This window comes from Etheostoma cragini, chromosome 20, assembly GCF_013103735.1.
Source record: "Etheostoma cragini isolate CJK2018 chromosome 20, CSU_Ecrag_1.0, whole genome shotgun sequence".
NCBI classification, from domain to species: Eukaryota; Metazoa; Chordata; class Actinopteri; order Perciformes; family Percidae; genus Etheostoma; species Etheostoma cragini.
This window is the reverse complement of record NC_048426.1, coordinates 2325886-2340055: the sequence shown is the minus strand read 5'-3', so window position 1 is coordinate 2340055 and position 14170 is coordinate 2325886. Positions and strand designations below refer to the sequence as shown.

General features: G+C 41.2%; 1 protein-coding gene across 2 annotated transcripts in view; it reads right to left on the bottom strand.

Moving 5' to 3' along the window:
* Positions 1-6844: 6844 nt before the first annotated feature.
* zfyve21 (zinc finger, FYVE domain containing 21) overlaps positions 6845-14170 on the bottom strand; it is a 12417-nt gene continuing 5091 nt past the window's right edge. Inside the window, exons 4-8 of one of the 2 annotated variants that reach the window (XM_034859390.1) lie at positions 12658-12733; positions 11325-11416; positions 11006-11059; positions 9828-9958; positions 6845-7833 (exon numbers count right to left, since the gene is read on the bottom strand). In XM_034859390.1, coding sequence (XP_034715281.1) covers positions 7798-7833; positions 9828-9958; positions 11006-11059; positions 11325-11416; positions 12658-12733 — 389 coding nt within the window. In that variant the 3' untranslated portion in view covers positions 6845-7797. The remainder of the gene's footprint in view (positions 7834-9827; positions 9959-11005; positions 11060-11324; positions 11417-12657; positions 12734-14170) is intronic. The other variant, XM_034859391.1, reaches the window with a different exon arrangement.

The window sequence follows — 14170 nt, the reverse complement described above, 5'->3', positions numbered from 1 at the left end:
GGCAGAGGTCGCCCCCTGAACTGAAAGTTCTTGTATGTTTGAGAAGAAAGTGAAACATGGTTTCTTGCGAATTATGATTACGGTCGCTATGTGAATGTCACAAATAAGCAATGTTGTTCAAAATCTTTGTATTTTCATATTTACACTCCATTGCCATTTAGGCTACGAGCTACAGCTATAGCGTTTTCTAAAGTCTAGTTTGTCACATTTAGTGAAGCTGTTTAAATCACACAAATATTATATTCCACTGTTACGTGTTTGTAACTTGTTAACCATATCCATGTGGTTATCGATCAGCTCCCAGTGGCAGTCTTCCTCTACACAGTTGGTTTGGAAACCGTGTGTGTGTGTGTGTGGGGTTATGGTTACAGTAAACAGATGTTTAAAGTGAATGCTAATATATGCTGCTTATTCCAGTGTTAGGGGAGTAATATGTCATACATACACAGGTTGGTCTAAATGAAACAAACGTAAAATGATAACCAGGACCTAAAATATAAATAAACAGAATTCAGACTGTGGACTCTCGTGTTTACACTGTATTTAAAGCCATGTACGTAGCCCTGTTGTCCATAGACGGTATATAACCATTTATACAGTCTATGGTTTTGTAACATGTCCTCAGTCTTACCCTGTAGACCGATAGTGTGTCTCACGTCCTTTGTGGGGACCCAAACCATAACCTAACCCTGATCCTAGAACCAAGTCTTAACCCTCATTTTGGCCCCACAAAGCTATTGGGACCCCACAAGTGTACTGGACTCCCAGTTCTTGGACCCCAACAAATGTAGTTTAACGAGAACATACGCGCGCTCGCACACACTTTTTCCTTCCTAGCCTAAATGTTGTACATACATATGAAAATACAAATATATTGTACAACATAGCTTATTTGTGACGAGCACATGGCAACAGTTATCATAATTAGCATGTTTCAACTACTTCTCAAACAAGAACCTTCGATTTTTGGTGAACCGTCTCGGCCACCGTACTTTAACTACGTACGTTAATTTGTTTTTGCTTATCACTTACATGTTTTTCATAGCCTGTGTGTGTGTGTGTATATATATATTAATATTAAGGGTCTATGGTTTCAGTTCCATCCAATAAACGCTGTTAGGGTTAAAACCTGCTGAGCATCAGGACTCCTTCAACATCTGCAGCTTCTCAAATAGTCAAGTCAAGTTTATTCCATCCATAAAAATGTAACTCTCCCACCATTTTCCCAGTCCTTTTAGTCACTCTATCAATTCTGGCCTTCTCAGTTAACCCAGCATTTCCCCCCCACCCCCCAACACACAGAAACTCCAAACACTACATATGACTGACTTAAAAAACATTCTCACCACATCTGTATTCACCTTAAAGAACTGCAACTTCCTCATACAGTAGACCCGTGGACTTCATTTTTTCATCAATGAGTCAACATGATCAGACCATGTTAGCCTGTCGTTAAAAACAATGCCCAAATACTTGTGTGTGTTCACTCTTTCTATTTCTACACCTTTGATTCCCACTGCCTCAGCTGGGATCTTATTTCTCCTGTAATCTATAACAAATTCTTTAGTTTTCTTAACGTTGAGTTCCAGGAAATGCACATCACACTAATCAACAAAGGCTTTTATCTCATTTTGATAGTTACTATAGTCATCATTTTCGATTCACACAATGAGCGCCGTGTCGTCAGCAAATTTAACAACCTGACAGCTTGCCCGCTGTGGACGATAGTCTGCCGTGTAAATGGTCAAAAAGAAAAGGTGATAAAACAGTTCCCTGGGGTGACCCTTAACTTTTGAGTTTAACTTAACAAATTGAGACCTGTTTTCTAAAAAATTTAAAACGAACGAGATAAAAACACCTGGAACCTTCATCGTCAAAAGCTTATTTACAAGGATGTGTGGTTGTATCGTATTGAACGCTGAGCTAAAATCATAGTATAGAAATAGAATTCTCACACACCGTCCCCCTGCGTCCAGGTGAGCACAGACACTGTCCAATTTACAGACATTAGCATCCTCAGCCCCTCTCCCTTTCTGATAAGCATACCTTCATAGCTATGGAGGTTAAAGCCGCTGGTCTTAGATCATTCATACACTCAATGGATTTGTTTTTAGGTACCGGTATATTGCAAGATTGTTTCCATGAATGAGGCAACACTTTATGAGAGAAACAGTAGTTAAAAATACTTGAAAAAATGTTTGCCAACTGAAAAGCACAGCCTTTTAATACTTTTGGAGACAGTCCATCTGGGCCTGCTGCTTTGGTAGCTTTTAGCCTCATAAACCTCCTGATTGCTTGTTTGTAGGGTATGGTCATCCTCCTCTGTGCTCTCAATCATTTCCCTAAGTCTTTGTCTTTCATCAGAAAAGTCTATTTTGTCAAATCTATTATAAAAATGATTGGCATATTCTCTTGTGCCATTTAGCTTAAAAACTATTTACCACTCATTAACCGCATTCCTTCCCAGACTTTCATCATATCATTTACTTTAAAATAATTTTCTATTTCGCATTTATACCGATATTTCTCTTTATTTATTATAATCTTTACGAGTGGGAGAAATTTGGGGGACAATATTCCTCATTGACATATACCATAAGTCCACACCCCCCTTTCTTCCCCCGAAGAAATAGAATAAATATATACACGAAGAATATTATCTATTAATAATGTATTATATATATACCGTAATATATCATAAATGAAGCAAATAGACACCAATTATCTCAGTCCTGTTTAACGTCTGTTCTATTTAGCTGAAGCTGCACACATTTTCTTCTTTTTGACTACGACAAAAAAACTTTGGACTCGTTTTCATCTTAGTTTTTCAACCTGAATGAAATAACAGAATAGGCTATAATTATTATCGTAGGCTAACACATTATTAAGGATAGAATAGATGTAGTTACAACACCTTTAGGTGGTGAAAATAACCTGCGTCACAGGAGCTGAAAGAGGAGAAAAGTGAAGCTACTCAGGCGCAACCATTCATATATTTCCCCGTTGCGACGTCACTTCCTGTTTTAGTTCCACGGCTGTAGTGTAGAGCGTAGACATATATAAAGACTAGACGCCGCATTGGCAGGCTGAGCGCGAGAAATCCAGCCGCCATCTTGGACCGGTCATACTCGTTCCTTAGCAACAGAAAATACAAGATGCCAGAGCACTGTGCAGCATATTCCTGCTCAGATCGGTGGATATTTTTTATCTTATCTCTTTAACTCTGGGTTCTGTAAAGCATTTTGTATCTGTGTTTTGAAAATTGCTACATAAGTTAAGTTTTGCGAGTTTTAAAGGGAGATTCAACCACGTAATGTGCAGTTTAAATAAAAACTACCACTTTCATTTCATACTGCTACTTTGAATAAGTACTGGTACGTGTGCTTTGTTAGGGGTGAAAGATATATCAACGCAGTATCGTTACACAGCACATTGCTATAGAAGTGAGTATAACCTATACATTATTCTGTGTGTGTGTGTGTGTGTGTGACAGAGAGAGAGACAAATATAAAAAGCTTCAAGTAGACTCTAATAATATAAACATATTGTTAGTTGTACTTAAATATCTAACTTTAAAGCCACTATCTGTTTCTTATTCCCTATCATATTTAGATTGTATGATTTGCAAAATAACTATTATAGCCTACATCACATATGTGATGTAAGGGTATTTTGCAAATACCTATCATTAAAAATGATAGATACACCGAGGATGTCTGGTCTATGGTCTAGGGTGACCAGACGTCCATGGATTTAGGGGACAGTCCCCGTTTTCGGTTGTCTGTCCCTGACCAAATACAGAAGAAAAAAACTATCCCTGTCCCTGTTCTGTTTTTAAAGACACATTAGGTTTTTCAATCAGATTGATAGTCAAACGGGAAATGTCCCCGTTTTTCTCCCTTTTTATTGGGATTATGTTCCCAGTTTTGATCTCGGACGTTTGGTGAATTTATATCAAACCAGAATATTCTATTACTGTTAAGCCCACTATGAATATTAAAATACGCCTAACCATGTGTCCTGTTTCATAGCTACATGTATGAACATGAAAATCAGTTTTGTATTCAATGTGATTGATTAATTAAAGGCTCTTTATTATGTCTATGGTGTAGAGGACCCAGCTCTCACATTGGGAAATATCAATAATTCATCATTTTTGCATACTTTACAGGTCGATCCCACTTGGCTCCTTTTGCAAATTCTTCATTTCCTCACATGAACTAATCACACAACTAACTACACTGATGTGCCGTTTTCCCATTAATGCATTAGTAAAATAATCTAGTTACATAACAACAGCCACAGGGCCGTTGTCCTTCACTGATCAAGTCTGACAGGAAGCTGCAGCTCTTGTGTCGAATCAGCTTATCAAATGAAGCCACCGACACCACAACAGTATAAACACTGGATTTTATTATGAACAGAATAATCCAACAACGGGTGTAAAAGTGTTGTCAGCGCTGGGGGAGCGCCGACTGTGCTCCGAGCGGGCTTTAAAGTGCAGGTACGAACACTGGCTGAGTGGGGACTTCTAACAAAAACTTGTCATTAACTCATTACTGAGGACAGTCTGAGAGGGCTGCACAGAGAATATACATGAATGAAATTCATGGTCATCTTTTTTTTATTTTTAATCAAACTTGTTAGGTTTCGGCATTTTGGCCAAAATGTCCAATTTGCCATTTTTAAATTGAACAAAACTCTCTAGTCTGATGTTGATTTTTGAGGTTCAGATTCTTATTAGTGTTAGATGAGCAGTAGAGTAGCCTGAGAACAGACCACATGTGACCGTTATTTCCTAACTGTGCAGGCCTCACATCTATCTTCATTACAAACAGCTCTACAGAGGAAGACCTTCATTGTGAATGTACAGTTATGATCAGACAACACAGACATCTTTTTACAAAAAACACACAGTTTACAAATCGGTCCTCCGTCTCCGTTCTGAAAAACACTTAAACCACCGACAACTAGTGCTTTTAATTCTTAGCTGAGCAGCGTATAAAAATAAACTATGTTACAAAGTGGAGGTGGAGAAATTGTGTTCATTGGGTGTCAGTGACACTAAAAAAGGTAAAAAAGCCAACAAACCCAGTTCTGTGCTCCATTCAACCACTAGTTGTTTCTTGGAGAGAAAAAGTGAAGACAAGGATGCAAATGATCATTTAGCTGATGCTACTTGGTAATCCTACTTTATATAGCACATAGTGTTAGCAACTGAAATGCATTTATAATGTGTGTGATTTAAGGTCACGCAGGGTTGTTTTGACTAAAGAGTCCTATCAAGGTTAATTATTAGCTTTCATTCACATCTCACGGTCTTAGTCCACCTGTTCTAGCTCAACAGCTGTACAGATGCTGGAACGAAGCCAGACCTCGGGCATGTGATGTCCCCTCACTACCACTGTCTATTTTGTAAGGGCACTATCTTAGGGTCTTAGCTGTTTTTTGTCCCTGGCGTTCCACTTCCAGGATTGCTCCGTTGCCGCAGGAAATTCCAACGCATTTCACCCTTTTCAGCCCGATGACCGTTACTTTACGCTTTCTTTTGTGGATATTCTAAACTCTGGTGGATTCATGAGGACTATGGTTAACTGCTCCTCAGATCTGTGCAGGGCAAATCCAGACAGCTAGCTAGTTCCTTCCCGAGGCCATTTAGCAGAGGCACCGTGGCTCTGTCCGCCACCCAGGACGCTTGTGATTGGTTTAAAGAAATAGCAATAAACATGAGCATGTGTTGCCATGTGGACTAGCCAGACCCTGCTCTACAGGGCTGTGGAGGAGGATCCGGCAGTGCAAGACTAGGGTCTTAGTGACTGACGCCCAGGATGTTTGTGATTGGTTTAAAGAAGCAAACAAGCCAGGGCGGTTTCCCCTATCCCAGAACAGACGGGGGGTGTAGCCAGACCACACTACAGGGCTGGCTACACTAACCTCTGCCTGAAAAAAAGCTAGAACAAAGCTCCCGAGTTTAGATTTTTGGCTTAAAGCGTAACTCTCGCCAAAATGCAACCTAGGGTCTTTTTGTGAATGTACCCGAGTCCAACCTTATTTTAAAAGCATATTTAGGACAGGAGCACCATTTTTAACATTTACCATATTTTAGTTTTTAGGTCAAATGGCCTTCAAAATCTCTATTTTTACAACACTAAGAAGAACACAACAGACTTTGAGACTCATGAGTCTTAGCTCTAAGAATCGCCAGGGGCTCTACACATGAACTCAGCATTGAGAACATTGTGTTCACAGTGTTGTAAAAATAAACATTTTGATGTGATTATAGTGGTTCCCCTAGCTCTCCCATTCAAAAGGCCATTTGACCAAAAAACGAGAATATGTTAAATCTTAAAAGCGGTCCTCCTGTCCTAAATATGCTTTAAACTAAGGTTGGACTCGGGTACATTCACAAAAAAAACCTAGGTTGCATTTCGGCGAAAGTTACGCTTTAAATTCCCTCAACACTTTTAAGTTTCTCTTTATAATAATTATACTGATAATAGATCCTCAAAGCACAACAAACTACCAAAGTGACAAACCCACCAACTCATCTAAGGTGGTCATTTTTCATCCTTGCTGTCCAGACTGTTTAGACTAAGAGCAAAAAGAACTACAGATAACAAGTGTTACAAAACCTCTAGTCATACTTCAGCTTTACAATGTAAGTACGCACACACCTCGTGTTAAAGTAGGAATATTTAACAAAATAGCTCATACAAAACTTCAATACTACATTTAAAGCGTTTATTAATGTCTGAATGCTTCACTAAATCAGTGAATAGTCCGTAGCTTCTTTAGACGTCGAGGCCTAAAGATTTTAAATCTGGAGAGAATTGCAGCGGAATCCTACATTTCCCAGAAGGCCTTTCACATCTGCAACAAACTTCTTTGTTGTCGATGGAGTTACCAACAACTGCAATGCAATAATTGCAAAACCCATCACACAAGGCTGCTTTTCTATCTGCGTTAAAGGGATTTAAAGGCGGCGCTGTCCTTTAATCTGCCCAAGACACGACTTTATCTGGAAGATCTTAGTCGAAATCCTGCTGAAGGTCCCTCGAGCAAAGACATTCAGTCCCTACTTGGCGCTGTGTAGCTGACCTCCGTGTCAGCTGTATTTTAATTAAAATTAGAACTATCCCTACAGGGATCTGTAAAGTGTCTCATTACTGCTTCCGGGAAATTAAATCCCAGATGACACAAAGAAAAAACATCTAAATGCAGCATATAAAGTTATGAAACGACCGTTTTACTGCATCTCTGAAGTTGTACAAAATGATTATATTATGTATGTATATTTTATAAAAAGGTAAGGTCCCACTGTAAGTAGCAAAGACAAAAACATCGTCCAGCTCTTCCACTCTGAGAAGAAGAACAGGAAATAAAAGCAGAAGCCTCCCAAAACCAACAGATCCTAGCTTGTTTCGGGAAGCTTCTTTTCCTGCGTTTGTTCCATATTTCTGCAGAAGCATTAATGCTGCTCGCCCTGATTTATGTATTAAATCAAAGAGGATTAAACAACTCAGAAAGGTTGAGAATGCAAAGAGAAAACGAGAAGAACAAGCAGCCTATTTGCGGTTAACATGATGTACTGGTTATAGAGGTAATAAAGAGTTCTCTTTTTATAGAAATTACCATGATAAGAACTGGTACCAAGAACCGATGAGGACTCAGACGGAAAAGCAGAATCTGAACTGGCGTTAATTAAAATCCAAACGATACCAAACCCCGGTGACACCGGGTACCAAAACACTTGGGTGTGTGCTGCCTGGAGGTTCAGGACTGCAGGCCGCTGGCACGTCACTGGTCCCGAGCTTCATACAGCAGTTTGGCCGCCTGAAAGGAAAGAAAGAGAGATTTAAAAAAAACACGTTAATGCAGAGAGAGAATACAAGAGATCCACAGCTGCACTCAGATGTTAAACACAATCTGTGCAGATGCTAGTCCGAGAAAAAACACACACACACACACACACATCAGCTCAATATGCGTCAGTAAACTAGATAAAAAATGATTAATGGGAAACAACTCTTCCATTGTTAGATCCTTAATAGTGAGGAAAACATGTGACCTTTGGCCTGAAGGGGGCGCCAGAGGAAAGGCCATGTTGTTAATCCTCCTCATTGTCCTTTGTTTCAGTCTTCATGCTAATAGAACATGCTAACATGTTAACGCTTGGCAGGCCAATATCTTTTAAGTGAAGCTGAGCCATGCTAATGTCTCCATGCAACACTGACTTGCATGGAGACATTAGCATGGCTCAGCACGGCTCAGCATGCTTTTGCTAACACAAACCACTAGCTTACTGTAGCGTTACTTCTGACCTGCTGCAAATGCATCCATATAAAAAAGGTCACCTACAGTCTCTCCTTTTCTAAAGCTAATATTTCCTCTTTTAATGGCAGTAGTAGCAACTTAAAGAAGGTTTCCACGCATCAATGCAACAGTGAAGCAAAAAGTGGAGTGTCTGGGGTCAAACTAACCGACTCAGTCATTGACTCAGCTTCACATTTTGGATAAAAAAAACTTTGAGAGGTAAAACTGTAGTAGGGCTGCACAAGTATGTATATAAAAAATTGTGAAACTGCCAATCAAAATATCCCAAAGATGTCTGAGATGATGCGTTGACTATATCTTGTTTTGCCCAAATCACAGCTTAAAAGCCAACATTTTATTAACTAGGATATGGGAAAGTAAGCAGATCTTCACATCTGAGAAGCTGGAAACTTTAAGAAATGTTTAAAGGAATAATGTATCACCAAAATTTGCTGCTGATCAATATTTATTGACTAATCACCCTGAATCTAAACTTCCAAATGTCGTCCGACATGACTGAGTGTGCCTGGATGTGCAAATAAGGACAAACAAAAGCTAGAGACGGAGGCAACACGCATGGACAATCCAAATGAGAGAAAAAGACTCTGGGCCCTATTTTGTACCCATCGCAGCGTGACGCAACGCCTGACGCGACGCCCAACGCAATACCCGAAGCAACGCCCGACGTAAGTCTCTTTGCTAGTTTAAGACCGCTAGATTGAAAGTTGTCTATTTCCTGTCCAGCGCCCACGTCGTTTAAAAAGCAATAGCATCTGGCATGGGTGTGCTGGTCTTACAGGGAGGTGTGTTCAGGTGCATTCTGGGCGTGCTGGTTTTACAGGGAGGTGTGTTCAGGTGGCTTCTGGGCGTGCTGATTTTACAGGGAGGTGTGTTTCAGGTGCATTCTGGGCGTGCTGGTGTTACAGGGAGGTGTGTTCAGGTGGCTTCTGGGCGTGCTGGTGTTACAGGAAGGTGTGTTCAGGTGAATTCTGGGCGTGTTTCTATCTTGAGGCAGCAGGAAGTGTTCGCGCCATTGACCAACAAAAACCTGGTCTAAAGTCAATAACCCAGCATTTCATTATTACATCATATTACTTTAACAGCACATCAGTTAAAAAAATCCTAGGCTTATGCACAGCTTTCACACACTATGCTTGTTATACACACAGGGACGCACAGCAGCACCCACACACACACACTCAATAGTACAGTACAAATCCGCCGTCATAATATCAATGCGCCGAGGTACACACACGCCTGGCTGTTAAAGGGAACGGGAGATGACCTCTTAATAATTTATTGCATGTTACGCCCAAAACACACCTCTGATTATTGAAGACACAAAGTACGACCCCTTAGAGCTGCGCTTCAATCGTTAAAAATGGGCCTATATCTAATCAAGGGCAGTGATTGAAGTTATGAATTATATGATGAGTGTATGTTTACACAGAGGCAGCAGTACTATTTGACTTTATTAAACTACAAAGCCTACATGTATGTGCTGTGTGTAGTACCTTGTGCATCGCAGCCAACCATAAGGAGGCCGCCTTCTTGTCGTCTGCTGCCTCCATGCGTAGCTGCTGGCCGTCCTGGCAGCCCATTGGCTTGTAGTGGAGCAGCATGCCGCTGGCCCGCGACATCCCTCCTACACACACACACACACAACACACAGATACACACACTCTCTATATGACAAAAGACTTAAAAACAGGATTGATGGACTGAACTAAATAAGCCTATTTGTCAAAGAACATTTCTTTGGTTCGTCTTGTCTCCCAAATCCATGAGGCAGCCAAGAAGAAGATTAAGGTCTTTAGCGCAGACTGGATGACATTTTGAAGAAAGTTATCTTGACATTTTAAAGTCTGTTCCTTCTCTCCACAAAGCCCCCGCCTCACTAACACATTAGGAAAGAGTTTTGACACTTTGTAAAGTTAACGTAAAAACAACTGCTGTAAAAAGAAAGTCTAAGGCTCGTCACAAAACAGCTGCAGGTTGTTAACGGAATGAAAAACAAAGGGAAAAGGGGCAAAGGGTGCGTTACAGCTACATGTCTAGTGATTAAAAAAACAAACCCAAACTAAAAATGTCAAGATAACCCTTCACACGGAACTTTGTCTCCCCCCCATGAGATCATCCTCAACAATATCAACAACAAACCCTTCAAAATGATGAATGCGTGCACGAACAGAGGGATGCAACAACGGGGAGATGTCAGGGGAGAACAGTCAAATTAAAATGAATTGAAGGATTAGAAATCAATGAAAACCAATGAAAGAACAGAGCAGACAAACAAAGTAAAATGAAGCCCCAAAGAATGATGAGAAGCTGTAGACGGGACTCAGATATCCAATAACTGCCATGATGTTATGAGAAGTTTGTGGTGAAGTGTTTCAATTGATTTGGGGCACACAAACACACGCACACACACATGCTGCATGCACGAGGCAGGAAGTGTTTTTTGGCCCAAAAAAATGCACTATGGGAATACTATATGGACATGTGGGGTGATGTATTTTCCACTAAGATGCTTTCAGGACATAGACAGGTTTAAAACCATAAAGCCGCACACTATCTTTGGTTTCATTTTCAGGCAGCTTCATGCACACATGATGAAAACCCCAAACCAGATCTAGAAAAACAAAAAAAAGGAAGGATGGAGTGACGATGATGAGAGCGAACCAAAGCTAACCTTCAGAGATATACTGACTGTCCATTAGACTGGTGTAAGTGTGAATGTCATTCTCTGAGCCCAGAAGAAGAAGAGTCAAAGCAGCAGAGGACAAAGAGTTCGGTAATGTTAGTTTGGGAGAGAAAAACAACAACAAACAGGTTTAAGTGTTAATCAACAGAGAATTAGAATAAACTGTTATTTATGCAATAGAAAAGAACTAATACACTATATGTATTTTTTTTAATAGGCCGATATAAATGCAGATACCGATGGTTTGGTACATGCCTAATATTGGCCGATAATATCGGTCGGCCTCTGGTTTGGAACGGAGTCTTACCTCCTGGACTCGACCCGTCTGTCAAAATCTGCATGCTGGAGATCCGAGACAACTCCACCTCGAAGTGACTCTCGCCGTCCAGGAACATATACCTTTTGAAAAAGAAGACAAACTGGATTAACAAATCAAACCAGTTGGACTAATAACGACACGCTGAAAGGGATTTTGAATGGATGCGTTTCCATCTGCTAAAGCCGATAACCTATGTTGTCTAACAGGACGTTTTCACTCGGGCTAAACAATTTCAGGAAAAAAAAAAATCAAATTTTATTTATAGCATCAAATCATAGCAAGAGTTATCTCAAGACACTTTACAGATAGAGTAGGTCTAGACCACACTCTATAATTTACAAAGACGCAACAGTTCTAGTAGTTCCCCCCAGAACAAGCATTTAGTGTGAAAGTGGCGAGGAAAAACTCCCTTTTAGGAAGAAGCCTGGGACAGACCCAGGCTCTTGGTAGGCGGGGACGAGACTAATAATAACAATTGTAGGAGGACGTAGCAGGGCACTGCAAGGTAAAGCAGGACGTAGCAGGGCACTGCATGAAATAGCAGGACGTAGCAGGGCACTGCATGAAATAGCAGGACGTAGCAGGGCACTGCAAGGTATAGCAGGACGTAGCAGGGCACTGCAAGGTAAAGCAGGACGTAGCAGGGCACTGCATGAAATAGCAGGACGTAGCAGGGCACTGCAAGGTATAGCAGGACGTAGCAGCGCACTGCAAGGTAAAGAAGGACGTAGCAGGGCACTGCAGGACATAGCAGGGCAATGCAAGGTATAGCAGGACACAGCAGGGCACTGGAGAAACTAGCATGACGTAGCAGGGCACTGCGCGACATAGCAGGGCACCGCAGGGCGTAGCAGAAAATAGCAAGGCAACGCAGGGCACTGCAGGGCACTGCAGGAAATAACAGGACGTAGCAGGGTACTGCAAGGCATGGCAGGATGTAGCAGGACGTAGCACGGCACTGTAGGGCGTAGCAGGGCACTGCAGGAAATAGCAGGACGTAGCAGGGCACTGCAGGAAATAGCAAGACGTAGCAGGGCACTGCAGGGCGTAGCAGGATGTAGCAGGGCTGTGCAGGGCGTAGCAGGATGTAGCAGGGCTCTGCAGGGCGTAGCAGGGCACTGCAGGGCGTAGCAAGACGTAGCAGGGCACTGCAGGGTGTAGCAGGACAGAGTTGCGATTGTTTTTGTGTTTTGGCTGTTACACTATTCAGGTTAGTACTTTTGTTCATAAGCAGGGAGGCACTGTTGCATTTAGTTTTACGCATTATGTACTATGGTTTTATGGACTTTTATGATTTCTTTCCACATTTTAAAAAGCTCACCTGTGGTTGTTGGAGAGGCGACACGTCATGGTTTCAGACTTCTCCGACGTTCCCAAAGTGACGACGAAGGTGCCACCTGGAGACAAAGGAACACAAGTCCTCATGTGGATGATGGGTGGAATATTTAAGCATGGCGGTTTTCAATTGTAATTCATCTATTCTAAGGACCTTTCACAGAAGGCTTAGTAACACAATCCCACAGCTGAGAATAGATCGGTATGTGTAAAACTAGTAGAAGTGTCTTACACATAAGGAGTTGTTTCAAAAGGTAACCATGTTTCACAGAAACAGATTAACTGACCGGTGCAGGACAAGAAGACTAGAAGAAACGCAGTTAGTCTGAGAGACTCTTTCGGTACACACTTGTGTGTTTGTGTGTGTGTGTGTGCAAGCTGCATTTAGTCTAAATTTATTGGACTCGTCATGTGTGCAGTCTCCTAATCATTCCCAGATATCAGCGGTAAACAGGAAACACAGGAACATTGAGTCTGTGAGCATCTGATACCCCGCGATTAAATTTAGAAACCAAACGAACTATCACAACTAGCAATTTGGCCATAATAAGAACGCCATATCTTCCTACCTAAAAAAGTAGAAAATATCAGTTCTTGTGTACCGATGTTTCCCAGAAAAGACCGACCAGACCCCATAATTTAAAATAAAGCTTTTATAACCAGATTGGCATGGTTTTATTTCAGTTAGGGTATGTAATGATGGGGGGGGGGGGGGGGGGGGGGGATGCATTGTATCATGATCCATGAAGTAACTGCCCTTTAATAATAAACATCTGCTTAAGTGCAGAAAGAAAAACCAAAACAATTATTTTGATTGTTGATTATTAGCTTGTGTCATTTATTAAGAAATCTCCACAACAGCTAGTTGTGCTCCTTCATTGTTTATTGTTCTTGGATCGGATACTTCCCGATTTAAAAAAAAGGTTTCTTATTAAGTCAAAATAAAGTCCAGCTTCTTGTTTTCCCTTCTACATTTAATATTTGAAAGGTTTAGCATCTTTTCGGCAATGAACAACAGATTTTTACAAATGGTTAAATTTAAAACAACGCCGTTTCTTCCAAGCTGTTAAATAGAATGTATTACAGCATGTCCTTCTAGTGTTTGGGCTGAAACTAATAGTTGACTGGTAGGCTTTCTGCATAATAAAATTAAAATAAATATGTCTATGACGCCAAAAAGCCTTATCTAGCTCTGCTAAAGCTCTAACATCACTGGGTGTTAAAACACAGCATACTATTTCCAGAATATCAATAGACAGAAATTGATATGGTAATGTCCCAGAGACATTAATTTCTCGGTATGTTCATCTCTTGTGACCTTCTGTTTCGTGCTCATCTCTATTGATAACTCCATCATCCATAAGGCATGAGGCCCCAACGCGCTGCGGCCTTTACGTCACCATGTCCCGCAGCTCCGCTGGGTATTTATAGCTCCACACTGACTCAACAACAACACAATGGATTATTGAGGCACGGGGAGGGGGGGGGGGGGGGGGGGG